We start from the raw sequence: 19,886 nt of genomic DNA on the forward strand, positions 1-19,886 counted from the left end.
GAACCAGTGCCATACATCAGAAGAAAAGTCACACTCAAAAAAAAAAAAACTGCCTTTGTCTGACTTAAAGCAGCTACTTTGCAGCATTTAGGAGGATGCAGGGGAAAGGTGTGCCATTTAAACAAAAAAAAAGTGTTCTTGATTTGCATGACAAGCATTTATTTGGAAAGAAGTCAAGTCACAACTTTTTTTAATCATTTATTTTGAAACTCAAATACAGGATGCAGATGAGCTCCAGAGAAACCAACTGTGTTTTGGCTCCATCGTCTGGTGGAAAGAAGAAAGAAAGATTTAAGTCACTGAGAAAAAATTCAGATGTTACTGTGTTGTGTTTGTTTATTATCAATGAAGTGTGTTAAAAGAGAGGTGACAGCATGCACTGTGATTTTTTTGTTGGGTAGTTTTATTTTATTTCATGTAGTTTTGTCAAACGTCATGCTGAGTGTATTACAACATCTAAAGGACTATCAGAGCCTTCTTGGGAAACTCAATGAAGCTGTGGAAAACCACTCTTGAAGTCAATGGCAAGCCACTTGCACAAGTGTCCATCAAATGTGGGGTATACCAAGGTGATGCTCTGTCCCCACTGCTGTTCTGCAAAGGTCTGAACTCCCTCAGCCCAATAATTAACAAAACTGGCTATGGATACAGACTCAGAAATGGGGCCAATATCAGTCACTTCCTCTACATGGATGACATCAACATATATGATAAGAGCGAGCGTGACATTGACTCCCTGATCCACACCACCAGTATCTACAGTACTGACATTGGAATGTCATTCGGGCTCGAGAAATGCAGCCGGATGGTGACAAAGAGAGGCAAGGTAGTCCACACTGGAGGGGTCTCACTCCCAGAGGGGGCGACAGTGGCTCAGGTGGTTGAGCGGGTCGTCCAATGATCGAAGGGTCAACGGTTCGACCCTCCTTGCCTCCAGTGTGGCCTCCACTGGTGTGTGGATGTGCATGGATCATCCCGGTGATGGTCAGAGGGGCCGTAGGCACAAAATGGCAGCCACGCCTCTGTCAGTCTGCCCCAGGGCAGCTGTGGCTACAACCGTAGCTTACCATCACCAAGTATGAATGAGGAGTGAATGAATAATGGACACAATGTAAGCGCTTTGAGCGTCTGGAAAAGCGCTGAAAAATCCAATCCATTATTATTTAATAGCAGACATCGAGGACAGTTACAAGTACCTTGGAATTCCGCAGGCAAATGGCAACCTGGAACAGGCAACAAGGAAAGCTAACTGTAAGGAATGTAAAGGAATGCAACAGCTAAATACCTCCAACGAGTAAGGCAAGTCCAGAGAAGCCAGCTCAATGGCAAAAATAAGACCCAGGCAATGAACAATAACACTGCCAGTTATCGGATATCCTGCAGGAATAATAAGATGGCCAAAGGAAGAGATTCAGACCACGGTTGTTATGACACAAAAGCTCCTCACCGTACATGGAGGGTTCCATACCCAATCCAGCACCCTGAGACTGAATGCTAGCTGCAAGGAAGGAAGCTGAGGATCCATGAATACAACAAGCTCAACGCTCCAACTGACAGTGTTCTCAGTGAGTGTCTCAGGCAATGGAGAGCAGAGGACAGATCCTCATGGGAGGACAAACCCCTGCATGGGATGTTCCATCGGACCATAACTGAAGTAGCTGATATCAAGAAGTCCTACCAATGGTAGCAAAAGGCTGGACCACAGGACAGCACTGAAGCACTCATCCTGGCAGCTCAGGAACAAGCACTAAGCACCAGAGCGATAGAGGCTCAGATCTACCACACCAGACAAGACCCAAGGTGTATATCATAAATTTATATGTAGGGACATATTGGGATTTTTGGGGGCTGCCCTGGTGCACAGGCAAGGCGGTCGACCTCCAATCATAAAATTGCAAGGTCAATTCCCACCTTGCCAAGTGTCAGCGCATCCTTGGGCAAGACACTGAACCCCACCTACCCTCTGGTGTTTATAGGATGACACCAGAGCCACCATTAGTGTATGAATGTGTGTTTGTGTTTGTGTGAATGGGACTGTGACTGTAAAGCACTGATTGCAAGACATAAAAAGACAAAAAGTTGGCTATTTCTGTCTGTGCCTTTCGTTACTGTGTACTTATGACAAGTGCAATGACACAAGATGAATTGTATTATTAAAGTTGTCTTTCTGTTCTTTCATTTTTTTGTTACTGAAAACAGTATCATTGTAAGATTAATTATATTTTTCAAAATGAACCGTCTTTCTTTAAAATATATTTGCTAGTTAATGTGTTTTTTATTTTTCTTGTTCCTACAAGGAAAAGAAATACCCAAATGTTTAGGCAGTTGAAATTTTTGTCAAATTTTGGTCGGTGACATTTTTGCTGCCATATTTCATGTAAGAACAAATTCATATACAAAATTATGGAGGAGAAAAATTCAGTGTTATACCTCCAATGTCAATTGAGACTTAGATTTTGATGTGAATTTCTTCCTTATGCAATTATATGGATCCTTTTGTCTTCTAAACATCACATAAATTAATTCAGGCCAGAATGAGAGTATGCGGACTTAGTGTGTTCATGAAGGAGCAGCTTTGTGCTTCTCACCACTTCCTGTGTCTCATTGAAACTGCATAGCTAAACAGAAGAGCAGTATCAGCTCCAGGATGCAGCGGATGTATAATTATAATGTATAATGTCACTGTCAGGATCTTCTCTCTGCAGTGCTTTAATCAAATATTTTATTTAAAAAAAGAAGCCCAAAGGATCACACTGATCATGCTGCTTAGGGAAAAATTACCAGTGTTTATTTTGAACAGGTATGAATGAACCCATCTAAATAACAGCAAATCCTACATTTCATTTTATTATTGTAGTGTACAGAACAGAGCAGATTCATCCACTCTGGCAGAAGTTCTCCAACATCTTCATCAGAAAAAAAAATATCGTCTTCCATCTCGTCTATCGTCTTTGCCCGCGTCTTTGGTCTCTCTGTAGGAGGCCCCAGAGTGGTACGCATCTACACACATGAAGAAAAAAAAACAGCTTTAATGGAATTTTTTTTATTTGATGAACTGAAGGAGCAACTCTCTAAAGCTACCCCCCCCCCCCCCCCGGCAACACGTGTTCAAGAGACCACTTCTACTGAAGAGTCTATGTAAACGTGTGTATCTGCACGTCTTGGGCTTCCACGTTCAAAACTCTCGCACTCATGTGTCACTATGCGAGTTTCTACGACAGGTGTTTAAAGTTACACCAGTTTGAACTGTGACCAATCAGAGACTCCGATTTGGTAGTGATGTATGGATGGGATCCCTTTTAATTCACGGAAGTGCCAACCGTTAGAAAACTGATCCTGGAGGAGAAATGAATCATTCCTGAGGACGTCTTTCAGGACATTGAACCATTTCCAAACCAGAACAATAATTTGTAGATGTTTGGTCAAAAATAACATCCCATAATATAAGTTTAAAGACCTACTCCAATGAAAATGGTGTTTTTAAAATGTGGCATTTTTCTGATGATGGAGGACATATATAAAGAAAAATTCAGCTTAAAGTTGCATTTATGAGTATTTCTATATTCAAATGATTGTAAAACAGGAGCAGACGAAAAGATACTGTTGGAAAAAGAGCTTATTTGTGATGTAGAAAATATGCTGATGCGCATCATAAAAGAGACGTCCGATGCAAATTTGAGACGCGAATCGTGTTCGGTGTCAACGCAGCTGAACACCTCCTGATAGCCCTTCCATTCATCAGGAATCTAGAAGAGTTATGAAGAACCAATGAGTTTTTTTATTTCAAAAATACGGAAAATTTTGCGTGAAGAGAAAGTGTTTCGCGTATCCTCACGTGTAAAATCAAACTGCAGCTTTTTTCCCACAAACTAAAGAAGTTTCAATTAGATGGTTGCATTGACTCTGTAACAGACTGACGACCTGTTCTGAGGTACTGTTTTTACACTACAGTAGCTCGGATAGGCTCCAGCAACCCCAAATGGATTCAGTAGGCTTATGGATCGCTGGATGGTGGCATTGAACTGTGAATTTACTCTATAATGAGTTTTTTTCCCTTTGGTTTTCCCCTTTTTACAATATGAAAATAGCTTGTTGACCTTCATTATTTTAGTGACCTTTCTGCAAATATACAGTATATGCAAATCCATAAAACCCTTTATAATGTCTGAAAATCTGAACTAATAATTGTTTTTATGTTTTCTGTGTCAGTAATGTGTCTTCTCATTACACCAAACATTTGTTGCTGTGTTTCATGACACTTCGTGAACGTTTGCATAGGACCATACGAACTGGACAATGCAGCAATGGTCTACCGTCCTGTTCTCTGATGAGGGTCGGGTCACCCTTCACAGAAATGATGGTCGTCAACGTTTATGGAGTTGAGGTGACCGATGCGCCAAGGTCCATCTGGTCCTCAGAGTTTACTTTGGTGAAGGAGGAGCAACAGTCTGGACAGGCATCACCATAAAGTGGTTGGTTCACCAGATAGATGGTCCAGTCACTGCAGGTTCTTACCTCAGATACATCTTAGAACCATCATCACCCCCCACTTTCTGTTCATGGATGATAATGCTCCACCACATGGAACCAGAATTGTCAAAGCTGGTTTTCAGGAAGTGGGAGTGCTTCATATGGTTTGAGCAGCAATGACCTCTGACCTGAACCCCATAGAGGATGTCTGGGACCAAGCAGAGACTAGATGACTGTACCCCCACCCCCAAATGATCTGTAGAACTGCTAGCACATGTGGAAGAGTGGAACGCCTCAGAACAACATCATGAGGCTAGTGAGGAGCATGAGACGTCGCTGTCAAGTTGTCATTGAGGCAAATAGCGAAAAAAGCCGCAATTGACATGGTCAGCTTTGGTTATTTAGGGCTTTCTTTATAATTGTCTTAAGTTTTGGGGTGATATTGATAAATATCAAACTAATGAAAATAGTGTTGCTTCTTCCTGTTGTCTTTAAAGTATCAAACAAACAAATATACAAGCGAACAAATAAATAAACAGAAACTTAAAACCCAACCCCAAATGATCAAAAACCAACAATCCACATAATCCAGTTCCAAAATGTAATCTAACGTGCTGTCCAGCTGTTTTAAACAGCACTGCATCACTGTGTTTTAGCTTTTGTATGGGGAATAAAACATATTTACTCTCATGTGTAAATTTTAAGTGGCTGCCTAAATTCCTTCATCATTAGCAAATGGAAAAAAATAATGCTTCACATCTGTTCTGAATGTAAACTAGGAGAGGAGCAAACGGGGGCTCAATTTCAATGTATTTTCCAGCTGTGGCCTCAACAAATCCCACTTTTCCGCCCAGAAGTCCAGATTCCGGACTTTGCAAACCTCTGCCTCACAACTTTGAGCAAGATATGCTAACAAAACTGATCAAAGCTGCCTGCTGTTCTTCTTTCAAGCGTCAAGACGCAACCAGTACCGGAAAAAGAAAAAACATTTTCAAAATAAAATATTTCTAATTGTGAAAGATTCATACAAATGTTCAATCCACCTAAAACGTTTTATTATTCCATAACATGGTCAATTTAAATTGTATTTTTTGTGTAATGTGTGTTTTTATTATCATCATATTACTTTTTAATAGTTTTTTTTTCAATAATTGTTTTATTAAACAGTGTCAAGCAGATTTTATTGACATTTTAATAATAAAAAAGAGTAAATAATATAATACATTTGCCAAATAACCAAACCCATTACATGCCTTTTAGTTATGTTGTATTGTAAAAGAATGCATTGTATAAAATAAAATAAAAACATTTTAAAAACATGTATGATAGCAACAATAATATTTTATTTACCTATTTATCATTGTCAATCATTTATTTATGCTTTGGTTTTATCACAATATTTTTTCGTAATATGTTTGCTTTCGTGGTTTTAAAAAAATTAGCAAGAAAAAAATAAAAAGCACCCTTTTTTATTAATTGCAATACATTTCCATTCCCCATCCTTCAATTTTTTTTGCAATCCTTTATCCATACTTTTTTTAACAATAAAATAAAAAATAATCTGAAACTAACTAAAGTAATAAAAAACGCTTTTTAAACAACACAATTTCTTATCTGCTCTGGTCTTGTGACGTCGACCTTTATTGTGAAAGTTTGTACCGGAAGTAGCTGCGTCAGTGCGTCACTCTTGCTGAGGACACTTGTTGAACGCGGCAGGCAGAGGAAACCGCCCATCCAGCTCAGTTTAAGGTTTCTGCAGCACACGAGGACAACTCATGCACTAAGATTTTTATTTTTACCAGAACCTTCAGAAATTACCGGACTATTTTATTCTCCGTGGAATCGTTTCTAAAACCACTAAAACGCTTCAGACTAGGAGTATATTCGCTGAAAAATAACTCAATAAATCATCCAAAGCTCTCAGAATGTCTACCGAGGAGGCTCCAGCTCAGCAGCAGCAGGTGAAGAAGCCCGACGAACCGCCTCCTGCAGCCGCGGAGGGGCCGCAGGAGTCCGCCGGCGGTGGTGGCGGCAGCCCCGCAGCCGAGGAGAAGACTCTCTCCAACCGCGCGCTGGTCCTGACGGGGTACGGAGGCTACGACAAGATCAAGCTGCAGGAGAAGCCGCTGAAGAGCCCGCAGCTGCAGCCGGGAGAGGTGCTGGTGCGCGTCAAGGCGTGCGGCTTGAACTTCGCTGAGCTGCTGGGCAAACAGGGTCTGTACGAGCTGCTGCCCTCCCCGCCCGTGGTTCTGGGGATGGAGGGCTCGGGGGTCGTTGAAGCCGTCGGAGAGGATGTGAAGGACAGGAAAGTGAGTTAAAATCCCGCTGAAATACTTTCACACGCAAATTCCAGGGAAGCGTCGGGCCAGGGGCCCTGGAGCTGTGAGGGCCCCTAAAGCAGTGTCTTTTTTTATTTTTACATCAGAATTAAGACAGTCAACCACCTACTGTTGTTTAAAAAGATTTTTATTAAAATAAAAATCATTTTTTTTTCTTTTTCGTCATCTATAGAGCCAGCATGTGCACCTATTGAGTCAAAGTACTACTCCAATCATTTTGGATCTATTTCAAAGCATTCCTAGTGGTATTTTATTTATGATTATGTTGTTTTTAGCCAAAATTAAGCTGTCAGTTTCTAGGACTTTTGATTTGTGGGGGACCGTTCCCCATACCTATAACTGAGAGCTCTCTGTTTACAACCTTTTTAAACGAAGGTGTGTTACTGTTACCATTGGTATATCCTCTTGGCATCAGATGTTTCTAATCACATTCTTGGCCTCAGGTGTTATAACAAGAATAAGCTGCTCCTAGAAGCTCAATGTGAAAGGATCTCATCAACTGCAATAGGTAACACTTCTGCTGATTCGCTCTGGCGACCCCTGAAGGGATGTGCTAAAGCTGAAAGACGAAGCAGAGCTTCAGCCATGTAATCTGACAGTAGCCATGGTGGAGCAGCTGCATCATGTGATGGTGACAAACACGCCACGGCTGGCATAGAGCGACGGAGAGATGTTCTTCTGCAAGAAGAACGATGCTTCTTTGAAAATCTGATGGATGAGTCTAGGTTTAGAGGTTGCCAGGACAACGGTACCCGTCTGATTGAATTCTATTAATAGAGCCTGGAGGAAGTAGCATTATGATGTGGGGTTTGGCCTAAACCTTCAGGTCAGTCAAAGTAATGCTTCAACATACTCAATATTTAGGCTATAAAACCCAAGTTTTTATTCTGGATGGTTATTTAACATATTTTTAAGGTTTGCTTTGTGAGGTTTAGTGCCATCTAGTGGTGCGACTGAGATGCCCTCGTTAGAAGCTTCCCTTTTCGAATTAAAAGATGTTTCACTAACAAGACCAAAAACCTCACACCAATAACAGAGAATTCGAATTCTTGTCTATCAAACATTCTTTTTATTTTTTTTATTTTAATAACATATCCTTTTAGAAGCTGACTGCTCTCTGTCTGAGTGCCGGCAGGACTTTTTTTCTGCCTCCCTGCATTCCTGTTCTCCCAGGAATCCTCTGGAGGGATCAGTTTTGGAGAGAAGCTTTAAAACTCAAAGCCCTGGCTCGGAAAATAAAAAGAAATACCACCTGGGAGCAAAAACATAATAAACCCGGAAGGTAAGATAACGTTAGGCGATTGAATATTTTGTAGGAGCAACACGGAAAGATGCTGAAAAGTTTCTGGAGGGAGAGAAAACGAAGCTTGTCAGGATGACGACTGCTGGGTGTGGCGGCTCAAAAAATACAACAAAACTCTTGGGATCCAGACTGACTGTATGGATTTTCCCCGATTCCCTCTCCAGCTTCTCTGCAGCAGATGTTGCAGAGCCAGATAACAGCTGTCACTCCTTAAATTATCTTTCTGGGAGGCGGCGTCGATGGTTTCAGCACCAAACTATTCCAGCCGCCTTCCTTCTGTTTGATCCCAGCATGTTAAACAATCTTTCCAGTGCAAATTTTTCCATTTATTGTTGTAAACTATGAACATATTTACGTCTCACTGTTTATACTATCAATTTTGTGGAGTTTTTTTTTTTCTTTTAGGGGCAGCATTTTCAAGACAGATCATATTTTTTTGCAGAGATTTTGGCTTCTAAGTAAAAGCAGAGGAGAAGTTTATGACTGCAGTTGTGTTTCAGGCTTAATAGTTGTCACTTTGTTGATGTACGTTACTGGTATTTGGCACAAAAACACTCGCCAGAAAGTCCTAGCCCTCCATTCTCAGCGTGCTGTAATCAAAACTCAAGTTATTTCTCCTGCACGGATGCTAATATGGACAGCAGCCGTAGAGATGTTTTTGAGAGTCTGTCCTGAAATGAAGGAGGTTTTTAAACACACATGTGCGTTAAAGGTGCAGCACTTCAACACGTCTTTTGTTTTTGCATTCTTTGTGTTGCATCTGTGAGTGTGTCATCTGTCTAATGTCACGGGTTCTGCGCCACAGGAAGTCATGCAGCTCAAACATCTCAGAGCTGTTTTTAAGAGGAAGCAGTGGAGCTGTTGCAATCTGATCACACTTTTCCTGTGGCCTTCTCCGTGTAGGAAGCGTTTTTTTCCCCCCCCTTAAAAAATCTACAGTGATGGAGTCCCTTTGGGAATGAGACACCAGACACACAATTACCAGTAATTCCCCCCAAAAATAAGAGCAATCTGAGGAACAAGACGTGATATTTTGAGTGTAAATTGGTCACACTGAGTCTCTTAGAGTTGACTTTTTAAAGCATTTTTAGCATATTATTAACACCCCCGAATGCATTAAATACATCTGAATTTTCACGATGCACATTTCCAAAAAGGCTTTCTCCAAATCTTGAGTGTTTTTTTTTGTTTTTTTCTGTCCACCGGCTGCTGTTTCCTGTGGTACAGGATATTTTCAAACAGGAACAGGACGGAGAGAAAGAATGCTGCTTAAAATGGAAGCTAGAAGGTTTTGGACTGCAATGATGGTTCAAACACTCCTAAAGTGACCCTGCTGTGACCTGTGTCCTCCCGTCTTCTGCTTCAGGTGGGGGATCGCGTTATTGCCATGAACCGCAGCGGCATGTGGCAGGAGTGGGTGGTTGTCCCTGCTCAGAGGACCTTCCCCATGCCTGAGGAGATGAGCTTTGAGGAAGCTGCTGCTCTTCCCATAAACTACATGACGGCGTACATGATGCTCTTTGAAATGGCCAACCTCAGGCCTGGAAAAAGCGTCCTAATTCACATGGCAGCAGGTGGGGGAGCGTGCACCGCCGTCGCTTTTTTAGGGTGCAGCGGCAAACTCGCTCACCAAAAAATGTTCAGAAAATTCCGAAAAACTAAACAAATATTGGAAAAATCAAGTGCTGATGTTGGAGTTACTATCAGAACTCAATATAACTTAAAAAAACAAAAAAACTGCAGAATAACTTTTTATTTTTTTGGAACTTATGTATCCCAACATTTTTCCTGGTTGCAGTTTTTCTGGTTATAAATCCATTAAAAAAACAAATATTTTATATCTGTTTAAGCTACAATAAACCCAATGAATAATTAGTTTAAATGGAAAAAGTCCTCATTACAGCCCTCTGACTTTCATTATTATGGACATTATTCTTAGAAAGCGAAGAATGTTGATGTGGAATGAAAACCTTGGCTTCCAATCCATAAAAAAACACACATTGTTTTGTTTTAGGTACAATAAATCAAATTTGTACCAGTTTAGTGCAAAAAAGTCCTTATTACGACCCCTTGAGGTGCATTATTTTGTAAATTATTCTTGGAAAGCCGTTGGATGACTTGGCAAAAGTGAAACGTTGCACATTGGTGACCGTCAATAGATTTTAAAAATCACACTCTTTTTTTGGTATAGGTACAATAAACCCAATTGTTTATCAGTTTAAAGAGGAAAAGTTATCACTACTACTTCTTGAGTTACCTCATTGTTTAAAGTTTTTATTAGAAAGCCTCATGTTCTGAAGTTTGATGATGTGGAAAAGCCATTGCACCACAACCTAACTACTACATATTTCTGTGTTTTCGGTACAGTAAACCCAAATAACAAAGATGAAACAGAGAAAAGGTCATCACTACAACAACATATCATGTAAATTGTTCTTAGAAAGCTGTGAGCTTTGAAGTTGGATGTCATGGCAGAAAGCAGACATACTAAAATAGTAATCCTTTTAATAAAACACACATTTTTCTACGTTTTAGGTACAATAAAGGCTATTAATAATCATATTAAAGAGAAAAAGTTTCTCTAAATGTGACATGATTTTGTAAAATGGTTCTGAAGTTGGATGATGTTGAAGGAGAGTTAACGGTCAAATATTGGTGAATGTGAACAGTCACACGCTCGCTCGCTCCCTGCAAGTCTCTAATGGCGCTCTTTGATGCAGGCGCATTTTTGTGGTAGGAAACTATCAGCCTGGGGGCCACGGGGTCAGTGGGAGGGACCAACGGCTATCATTATCCAACACAAGTTGGTTTAGAAATACGTAGCGTTAGAAACCAGATTTATTTTCTTCTTTAGAAGTTTTTTAAAACACTTTATTTTGTTTAATACAACTTTTAATGAATCTATTAAAAGATCAAAGATAATCTCTTAATTTAACAATTAACAACATTAAAAGAAGCAAAATGGAAACTGCTGCTGAAGGGCAAGCAGCCTGACGCCCAGAAAAGAAGATGAGGAGCTGATAAAACCTGTTAGGGACGGCGTGCATCAGTTATCCATCACACAGTAATTACATTCATTAGGTAAGAGGTCATGTTTATTCAGATAAACTACTGCTTTATGCTTTAAAATGAAAGCCATGCATCAAAATGTAGTCATTTGCTACTTATTACTTTTTAAATTTCCACCTGAATTGTTTTTTACGTTCATCTACATCTTGGCATAAAAAGGCTGCGCAGACCTGCGGATGAAATCTCCTAAGAATCATCAGTCTGACCTTTCTGACCTTTAGTCTCCTGCTTTCAAAGGCTTTATTTAGAGAGGTCAGATGTGTGAGTCAGCCTCATGAGACTATGGGTTACCAGGAGTTTAGCTGGTGAAAGTTGTGCAACGACAAACCAGACACTTTGCTGAAACGTCGCAAAATCGACCAGGAGGAAGTAGAAAAAGTTTTTTGCTCTTTTACATACCAAAGTAAATGTCAGATAAATGACAGAAACAATGAATAATAATAAAGTAATTGTGTATTTTTTATTTTCTTGCCCAGACACAAAAAAATCTTTTATTTTAATTACAAATTAATTTTAATTTGCATTTTTTTTCTTGTCATAATTTGGTTAAATCTTTACAAGTTATAACTTAAAAGTTAAATCTACAAAAACCTGCTTTTCATTCATGGACATTTAAAAAAAAACATTTTCTTTTATCTAAGATGATTAAATTAGTGGTAAAACAAGAAAAGTGCACGCCATAGTTGACTTTACTAAAAAAAACCATCCCTTTTAAGAATAGACATTTACACATTTGCCTCCGTTTTCATCATTCAAACTCTGAAATACGTTTCCCAAGCATCATATAAGCGTGTGTGTGTGTCTGCTGTGTGCACGTGTGCAGGCGGCGTCGGCGTTGCTGCCACCCAGCTGTGTCAGACGGTGAAGGATGTGACCGTCTTCGGAACGGCATCCGCCTCCAAGCACGAGGTCATCTCTCAAGGAGGGGTCACGCACCCCATCGATTACCGCACCAAAGATTACGTGACGGAGATTCGCAAAGTTAGCCCGAAGGGTAAAGAGGGAAAAAAAAGTACATTCTAAAATAACTGGGATGTAAAAGTTTCATCCCTGAACTCGTGGTTTTCTGTGACAGGCGTGGATATCGTGCTTGACCCTCTCGGTGGCTCTGACACCCAAAAAGGCTTCAGTTTACTGAAACCTCTGGGGATCCTTATAGTCTTTGGTAAGTCATATTCACTAACTTCTTATTTTATTCCTGAAATGAAGTTAGTTTGTGATTTTGTTATACCTTTCTATGTCAGGGGTCTGGAACCTGAGGCTCTGGAGCCACAGGAGATCTCTTTAAATGTATTTTTTAATTTATTTTATTCAACGACCTCTATTAGTCTTAACCTACGGTAAGACTACTCTTTCTGGGTTCGCATTAAAAGAATACATGCCTTGATACACAAAATCATAAAAAAACAACATCAAAATACATAAAAAACGTCAAAGAACCAATACATGGGAAACGTATAAATTCAAAATGAAACCCAAAAACGAAATTAAGAGAAACCGTATTATTGAAAATAAATGCGTCAGTTGTGGAGTGAATTATGAATTATACATTTTTTTAGATAAGCTTTGAAACTATTATGTCATTTTGCCTCTGTGATTTCTAAAGGCAGTATGTAATTAACTTAAATATGACAGTTGTTTTGAGGGCATTGGTTCATGGGAGTGTGAGAGGAAAAGGAACAGAAGCTTGTGTAACCCTTATGCTGTCCTAGGCACTTTAACATTGGGAGTTGGGTCATCTAGACCCACTAGACGGTGCGCTAAACCTTTTTTTTTTTTAAATGAGTTGTGATCTTCACTGTTGTCCATGGATTACATGAAATCTTTCCACCTTTATCCACCTTTTTCATGGTAGGGAGAACACGTCAATGTAAGGGTGGGGTCATCTAAGATAGCACAAGGGTTAGTGTTAAAATGATGTCTTATTGGTAGGCAGCAGCTGTAAAAACACTTAAAGGGTTTGTGCAGGGCCCAGATTTTATGCAGAAACCCAATCAGACTGTCCTGAACCAGAGCTGTGACGTGTGGGATTTTTGATCACCATGGTGATGAAACAGCAGGAGTCGCGGTTTGGCGGTTAACCCCCCCGCGCCAAACACAAAATCCCCCAGCGGCTGCGTCGCAAATGAATACAATTGATGATTACAACGCAGTAGTCTTTATTACTTTATCACTTTAATTTACAAATAACAGTAACAACTAACTACTACCTATCTAACTAATGAACTAACTATATAATTGTTGTAGGATGAGTATGTGTATGTGTGTCAGCGCGCTGCGTGTGTAGGAGTGAGTGAGAGCGCGCACAGGTGTTGGGGGTGTGTGTTCATGTTTGTTGTTACGGAGTGAAGGAGAACAGTAATAAAAGGTTTCCCCCAGAAGAACAGTGATTGATTCTTTATTAAACAGCTCTGGAGTAGAGCTGTGACGGTGTGGGATTTTTGATCACCGTGGTGATGAAGCAGCAAAACACAAAATCCTCCGGCGGGCGGCCGCGTCGCGCACTTGAGAACGCACGCAGCTTGTACTGGACATGAATATTCCCCCAGAAGCCTTTGAAGTTGGCTCCTCTGCCTTTATATCCCTGAGGGACCCACGACAATGTAGAACCTAGTAACATACATTTAGTTTTCAAAACATTCTCCTTTAACTTCTTCTCCACAACCCACTCAGATATTGACATTAACTCCTGCTGTAGCACGCCATTGATCTGATTGAAGCTAGCAGCTTTGCTGCTTTTTTTCCAGTTGTACTTTGTGTTTGTCTAAATGTTGGGACACTTCATGGCTATGAGCGTTTGGATAAGTGAGGATGGCAGTTTTCAGAACGAAAGCATAAAAAAATCCAAGCTTTTTTGACAAAAATATAAAATAATCAAAGATGGAGTTATAAAGAATTAAACGTTTCAGAGTTTTAAATGTCTAATATTCACAGAAATGAGAAGAAAACTCTTTTGTTATGAATCCATTTTTTAAAAACTATTTAAGGCTCTATATTGTGCATTAAAAAAAAAACTGGCATGCATGTTTCTTTAAAAAAGATTAACAATATTTTACCCAAATATTTTACCTAAATTTTATTACTTTCTTATATTTTGTTCAAAACTTTTAAAATGGACTAACTCCTATATTTCGACTTAAAACATTTCATTTTTCTGCTTTTCTAAAAATAAAAACAAGCAAAAATCAATGTAAGTGTGCACACACTTCCCTTCTGTTAACCAGAAAAAGTTCTTGGTTCCATCCTGACTCCAGGTGCAGCCAACTGTGTGACGGGCCAGAAGAAGAACCTTTTTGCCATGGCGAAAACCTGGTACAACCAGCTGTCCCTCAACACCATGAAGCTGATGCAGACCAACAAGGCCATCTCCGGCTTTCACCTGGGCTACATCTCTGACGAGGAGCTCTTTGAGAGGACCCTGACCAGTCTGCTGGAGCTCTACCGGCAGGGAAAGATCAAGCCCCGCATCGACTCCTGCTATCACTTCGAGGAGGTCGGTTTGTCTTATGGCGGTTTTCTTCTCCTGCTTGTGGGATTTGGATTTTTGCGAATGGTTCAGTTTGTTGTAATCTGTCATGGAATATCTTAACTCCTAAATTTAAATTGTGTCTTTTCTGTTGGTTTTATCTCATAGCAACCAGTGTAATGTTTGGTCACCTGGGGGTGACGAACAGATCTATGTAATTTTTAGAAGAATCTGCAAAAGTACATTTTTAGATTTCCTTGGCAACAGATGTTTTTTCTTTTGTTAACTATTCCCACTTTCCTAATATGGTCATATTGTATGTTGAGACAGCCATTCATGTATTGAATTTTTTTTTTTTGCAATATTCTGGTAAAAAAAACTGTGCGAGCAACAGGGACACACCACATTTGCGTGCTCGCCACCCAAACGCAGTTCAGAATCAACAAAATTTTAAAACCAGCATCTTTTTCCCAAGTAGCTTCCCACAGATATTCCAGAAATTATAAGGCAATAGATCCAAATCTTTACTTTTGTAGAACGTATTACCGTAATTCATTCTTTAAAAAAATTCAAGATGGCGGGCTTTTCTCCAGGTCAAAGGTCAACATTGTAAGCCATCACTCGCACCAAATCTTTCTTTTTTCCATATTGTGGAAAAATATAAAAATCGTCAAATTTCACACTTTCCCACAAAATGTTTTAGAGTGCTGGCGGGGGCCAAATTTTGGCTCAAAGGCACGGTAAAAAGAAGGTTTGCAAAACAAGTCTGGTCTTTGCAGTCCTGGACTGCTGCAAGTTATTTATCCTATAATCATAATTTTATAAATATGACAATCACCTGGATGAAAAGAAATGCATCTTTAACCTGCAAAGTAGACGAAAACTTTTGTTTTTTTCCGTCAAAACCTTCAAACAGACTTATCTTGGCGAGATGTTTAGAAAACAGTTTCCTGAAGGTTAAGGGTTTTTATCAAATACTAAAAATAAATATATATATAAATAAAGTATTTTATTTTCATTTATTTTAAACTCAAGGAATCTTGTTGTTATTTTTATATTTTTCTCTCATCTGCTCCTGTCTTACATCTTCTATTTCACTCACTAATATCCTGAGAAAAGTAAATTAACTGTCAAACGAAAGGAGCTGTTTGGTTTTATTTTGTTGGGATAAAGTTTCTTGCTTTCTGTTATTTTTCCTTCCCTGCTCCTATCCTCGTTTCCCAGCAGGCGCCATAGGCAAAATTCCATCGGTTCATGCACAGACTTGTCTACTCTCTCGGGGAAAAGCCTTTCTAATAAAGATTTCCCACATTTCCATGTAAAAAGGAAGTCACTTTTATCTTTATTTTTTCTCATTTCTTTAGGTGGCTGAAGCCATGAGACGCATGCACGAACGTCAGAACATCGGGAAGGTCGTCCTCCTTCCTGAACCCAAGAAGAAGGAGGAGAAGTCTGAGGTTGATGCTGCAGAAAACGTAGAGAAAAACGAAGCTGCTGTCAGTGAAAAGAAGGAGGAGGAAGAGGAGGAGGAGGTCAAAGCAGAAAACTGAGCGAGGGGGTCTTTACACACTTGGTTCACAGGTTTGTTGACACTTTCAAAAATGGGGGAGAAAACACATGAAATGTCTTGAATTCTCAGATTTGTCAGTATTTTTTAAATGTTTCCAGTGGACGTTTTTTTTCTGTGCAATATGTCAATAATTCAGTGTTTTTTATTTGCTTGTTTTGGTCATGCTTTTTCACAATAAATGTTTACTCTATGCGTTGATGCAACATCAGAAGAAATGTGTGTTTATATTGACAACCGAGAAACACAACTGGAGCGACCTTAACAGACCCACTCCGATCGTCTTCTGAGGTTTTTGTGGTCTTCATTGTGACGATGCAGTTTTTAGCCAAAATTTAAAAGCTTGTGTCAGACATAGTCTCTGCAGAGCAGCAGTAGTTCATTAGCAATTATCCTCAGAGTTGTGTGGCCAGTAGAGCAACCCCGCCCCCTTTCCCGTCCCAGTTACTAAGAGCTCAGAGCGGCGAGCTTTAGACCCAACCAACTTTTTTTCTACATCACAAATACAATCTTTTTCAAACTGTCGCAACCATATGAAAAAAGAAATACTCAGAAATGCAACTTTTAGCTTAATTTGCTTAATATATGTTCTCCATCATCAGAACGATGCCACAAGAACATGTTATAACGCCAAAAACACGCATTTTATCAGAGTGGGTTCAATGACAACTAACATTGGGATGTAGCAGCATTTATAAAACAAACCTACTTTAAGTCAGATCCAGCATAGTAATGTTTATATTAACATACAAATTATGTTCTGTCATATAAACTAAATAAAAAAACAATAAAAATGTAAGAACACATCAGGAAACACTACTACTAAAATAAATAAAACACTTGGATCCTTCGCAAAGCTAAACCAGTATTTGTTTAAACATTTTTTGCATATTCTTTATCAAAACTCAACATAATGTTTAGGAAGCTGATAAAAGTGCAAATATTTCAATCCAAAGATAAATAAATTGTGATTGTGATAAATCAACATTTTTTAGAATGTTTGGAGAGTTTGAGGAAAGTTCAGGTCATTTTTCTTCACTTTTTTGTGCCAAACCAGGCGATCTTTGGTAACAATCGGATGGACTTCCCGTTTTTTTGGCAGTTGCTCGTGGATTTCCTTTGAAAGAATGGCACGGAGCACCTTTTGGGAAGCTTTATTCCTTTAGTTTTACTTCGTTTTGACCGTTTTTTTTCCGTGTTTTTCTTTATTTTCTCTCCCTGAAGCTAAAGGAGCGTTGGATGTTTTTGTTGCTTTGCAATTACAAACCATGCTTTAGTGGAATCCGATGACCACGTTTTCTATTGTTTTTTTTTCTGCTTGGAAAGCTGGAAGCTTGTGATTAACTTGGATTTGCTCATTCCAGCTTTTTATTTTTATTTTTTTAATTACGAGCATAACCGAAATACACAATCTGGTTGAGAAGAATTGACTCAGGAGCTTTTTGCCTTGGATGTAATCCAACACCGTGACGCAGATGATAGAAGCAGAGCACTAACGTCTGCTCCGACCACACGTCCAACCCCTCACATTCCTCTGTCGTCATCCCCCCACTCTCTGCTGCCTTATGTCTCCCAAACTTCCAAATGAGCTCCCCAGATATTGTTTTATGTTTGTGACGATCTGTTCTTTTGGACAAAAGTTAAGTTTGACTTTTCAGTGTCTAAAAATCTGAGGTGTTAACCAAAGTCATCCACTAATGCTTTTCTTATTGCTTTAATATGTTTTTTTATATTTTTTTATGACTAATGCATGCTTTATTTTTCAAATAAAACACTTAGAAGCATAGTCAAATTAAAACTCTTTTCATTATGTATTAATGTTTAATGGGGCCATCTGGTGGTCAGATGAAGTACTACACCCTTTCCTAAAGTTGTTTTAGTTGTGCACCACCATTAAAAAAATTAAATTTATGAAGTAAAATAAATGCATTAGTAATGGGTAAGTTAGTTTAAATAGAGTTTTATGTTTTTCTTTTTTTATATCCACAACACTGTAATCATAAAAAAGTGAAATCCAACATTTTATGTACATTTTATCCAAAAGTTCCTTTCCTGTACTGAGCCTTAAAGGTGTGTGGTATACATTTTCGTCTTTTTCTCATGTATTTCTGCATTGATGTCACTGCAGGTTTTTTCACCCTCATTTTTTTTATTCTTATAAACACTTTTTATGGCCTTCTGTCTTCACATGGCACTGACTTGTCTGCATCATTAAACTGTTCTCTGCTCGGAAGTTTCTGGATTCCTCTACAGTATTTCAACACATCTGTGTAGTAATGAGCCAGTTATTCAAAGTAAAAGTCTGTAACCTGTTTTCAGCTTGGCTTTTATTTTGATAATTATGTACGTCAATGGTGTTACAGAAGGAGGCTTCTGCCTGAACGCAGCTTTGCCTCTACAGCACTTTGTGCTTTTGAAATAGAAGTTTCGCTCCAATTTCTCAATGTTTTCAACTGCAACTTTTTTTATAAAGCTCCTTTAACACTCAGATTTGTATGAAATAAATCTCAAAATAAGAGGAAAAGCAACAAATTTGTAGAACTAAAATAGAAAAAAATCTGATCTAGAAACATTAACATCTCAAACAAAGTGTGAAACCAAATAAAGTGAACGTTAAGATGTGATTTAAACCTATTAGATGAGTTAAAATGAAGAAAAGGCATCTCACTAACTTTTCTGGCTGGCGATAAAAGAATGTTCTCAGCTCAGGCATACTTTTGGTGTCGTTTTTTTAAAACATCCGTTTCTCTTCTGAATAAAGCCTAAAAACGATGAATTTTTGATTAAATCAAGAACCAATGACTTAAAATCTATGTTCTGCATGTTGTAACAGGCAGTACTTGTGTAAATTGTGTAAAAATAACCTTACATCAGAGGGATCAAAGCTGTTTTTCCAGTTTGTGAGGATTGACAGATAACCCCATTGAACTTCACTAACAGTTTTATTGGTCCTGACTTTAGGCATAACTTGCGGCAGGAAAAATATTATAGAAAAGAAGTTTAGCTTTTAAAAAAAAAAACTGTTTTGCAATAAAACAACAATATTTTTCAAAAAGCAAAAAGAGAATAGAATATCAGGACTAATTGCTCATATATAAACTGATGTTTTATTGGTATTGACGTTGACTCGTGAGGGCCGTTTACCTAAACATTCTTTAACATTTTTGTCAGAAACTAAATCCATTTTGCAGATTCTGTAGACATATTATTCTGTTAGTTAACCAGGGTGAGCTGAAGGTTAGTTTCTGTGAGCATCAACTTCAAGGATGCTGTTCTTCCAGCAGAAGGCTTCCTATGCACAGAACAAATTAGTTACTCCTCGTTCATAAATGTGTTATTAAAATATAATAAATTATGCTATAACAGTTATTTTATAAATTACCGGTATGTTATAACGGTTATTTTAAATAATTTTCATTAAAAAAATCAAAGTAGTTATTCTTTTATTCAGGATTTAATACAATTGTGTAATAGTTTTTTTTTTTAATTTAAGCAGACAGTCTATTGCTGAAAAACTAAAAGTCTTTCATGTGAATTTTCTTCCCTATGATTATGAAACCAACACAGACATTGTTTATGTTTAACATATACATGGCTACATTAAAAACAATCATACTCAAAAAATCTGTACAGTATTTGGCATATTTACTATTAAACTTTCAATTTAAATTT

General features: G+C 38.6%; 1 protein-coding gene across 1 annotated transcript; it reads left to right on the top strand.

The window, feature by feature from the left end:
- Positions 1-6,140: 6,140 nt before the first annotated feature.
- Positions 6,141-18,447, top strand: LOC101155389 (synaptic vesicle membrane protein VAT-1 homolog). Its single transcript, XM_004080240.5, has 6 exons — positions 6,141-6,779; positions 9,479-9,686; positions 12,005-12,175; positions 12,257-12,346; positions 14,436-14,674; positions 16,012-18,447. The coding sequence occupies exons 1-6, from the start codon at positions 6,396-6,398 to the stop codon at positions 16,195-16,197; spliced, it is 1,278 nt and encodes a 425-aa protein (XP_004080288.1). The 5' UTR covers positions 6,141-6,395; the 3' UTR covers positions 16,198-18,447.
- The last annotated feature ends 1,439 nt before the right edge of the window (positions 18,448-19,886 follow it).

This window comes from Oryzias latipes, chromosome 19 (assembly GCF_053564925.1).
Source record: "Oryzias latipes strain Hd-rR chromosome 19, Olatipes_Hd-rR_3.1".
In the NCBI taxonomy this organism is placed as follows: domain Eukaryota; kingdom Metazoa; phylum Chordata; class Actinopteri; order Beloniformes; family Adrianichthyidae; genus Oryzias; species Oryzias latipes.

Excerpts from the sequence above, each read along its gene's own strand:
- LOC101155389 (XM_004080240.5), top strand. The coding sequence starts at position 6,396 with ATGTCTACCGAGGAGGCTCCAGCTCAGCAGCAGCAGGTGAAGAAGCCC. Across the intron at positions 6,780-9,478 it reads AGGATGTGAAGGACAGGAAA|GTGGGGGATCGCGTTATTGC; the intron begins GTGAGTTAAAAT and ends CTTCTGCTTCAG. Across the intron at positions 12,176-12,256 it reads TCGCAAAGTTAGCCCGAAGG|GCGTGGATATCGTGCTTGAC; the intron begins GTAAAGAGGGAA and ends TTTCTGTGACAG.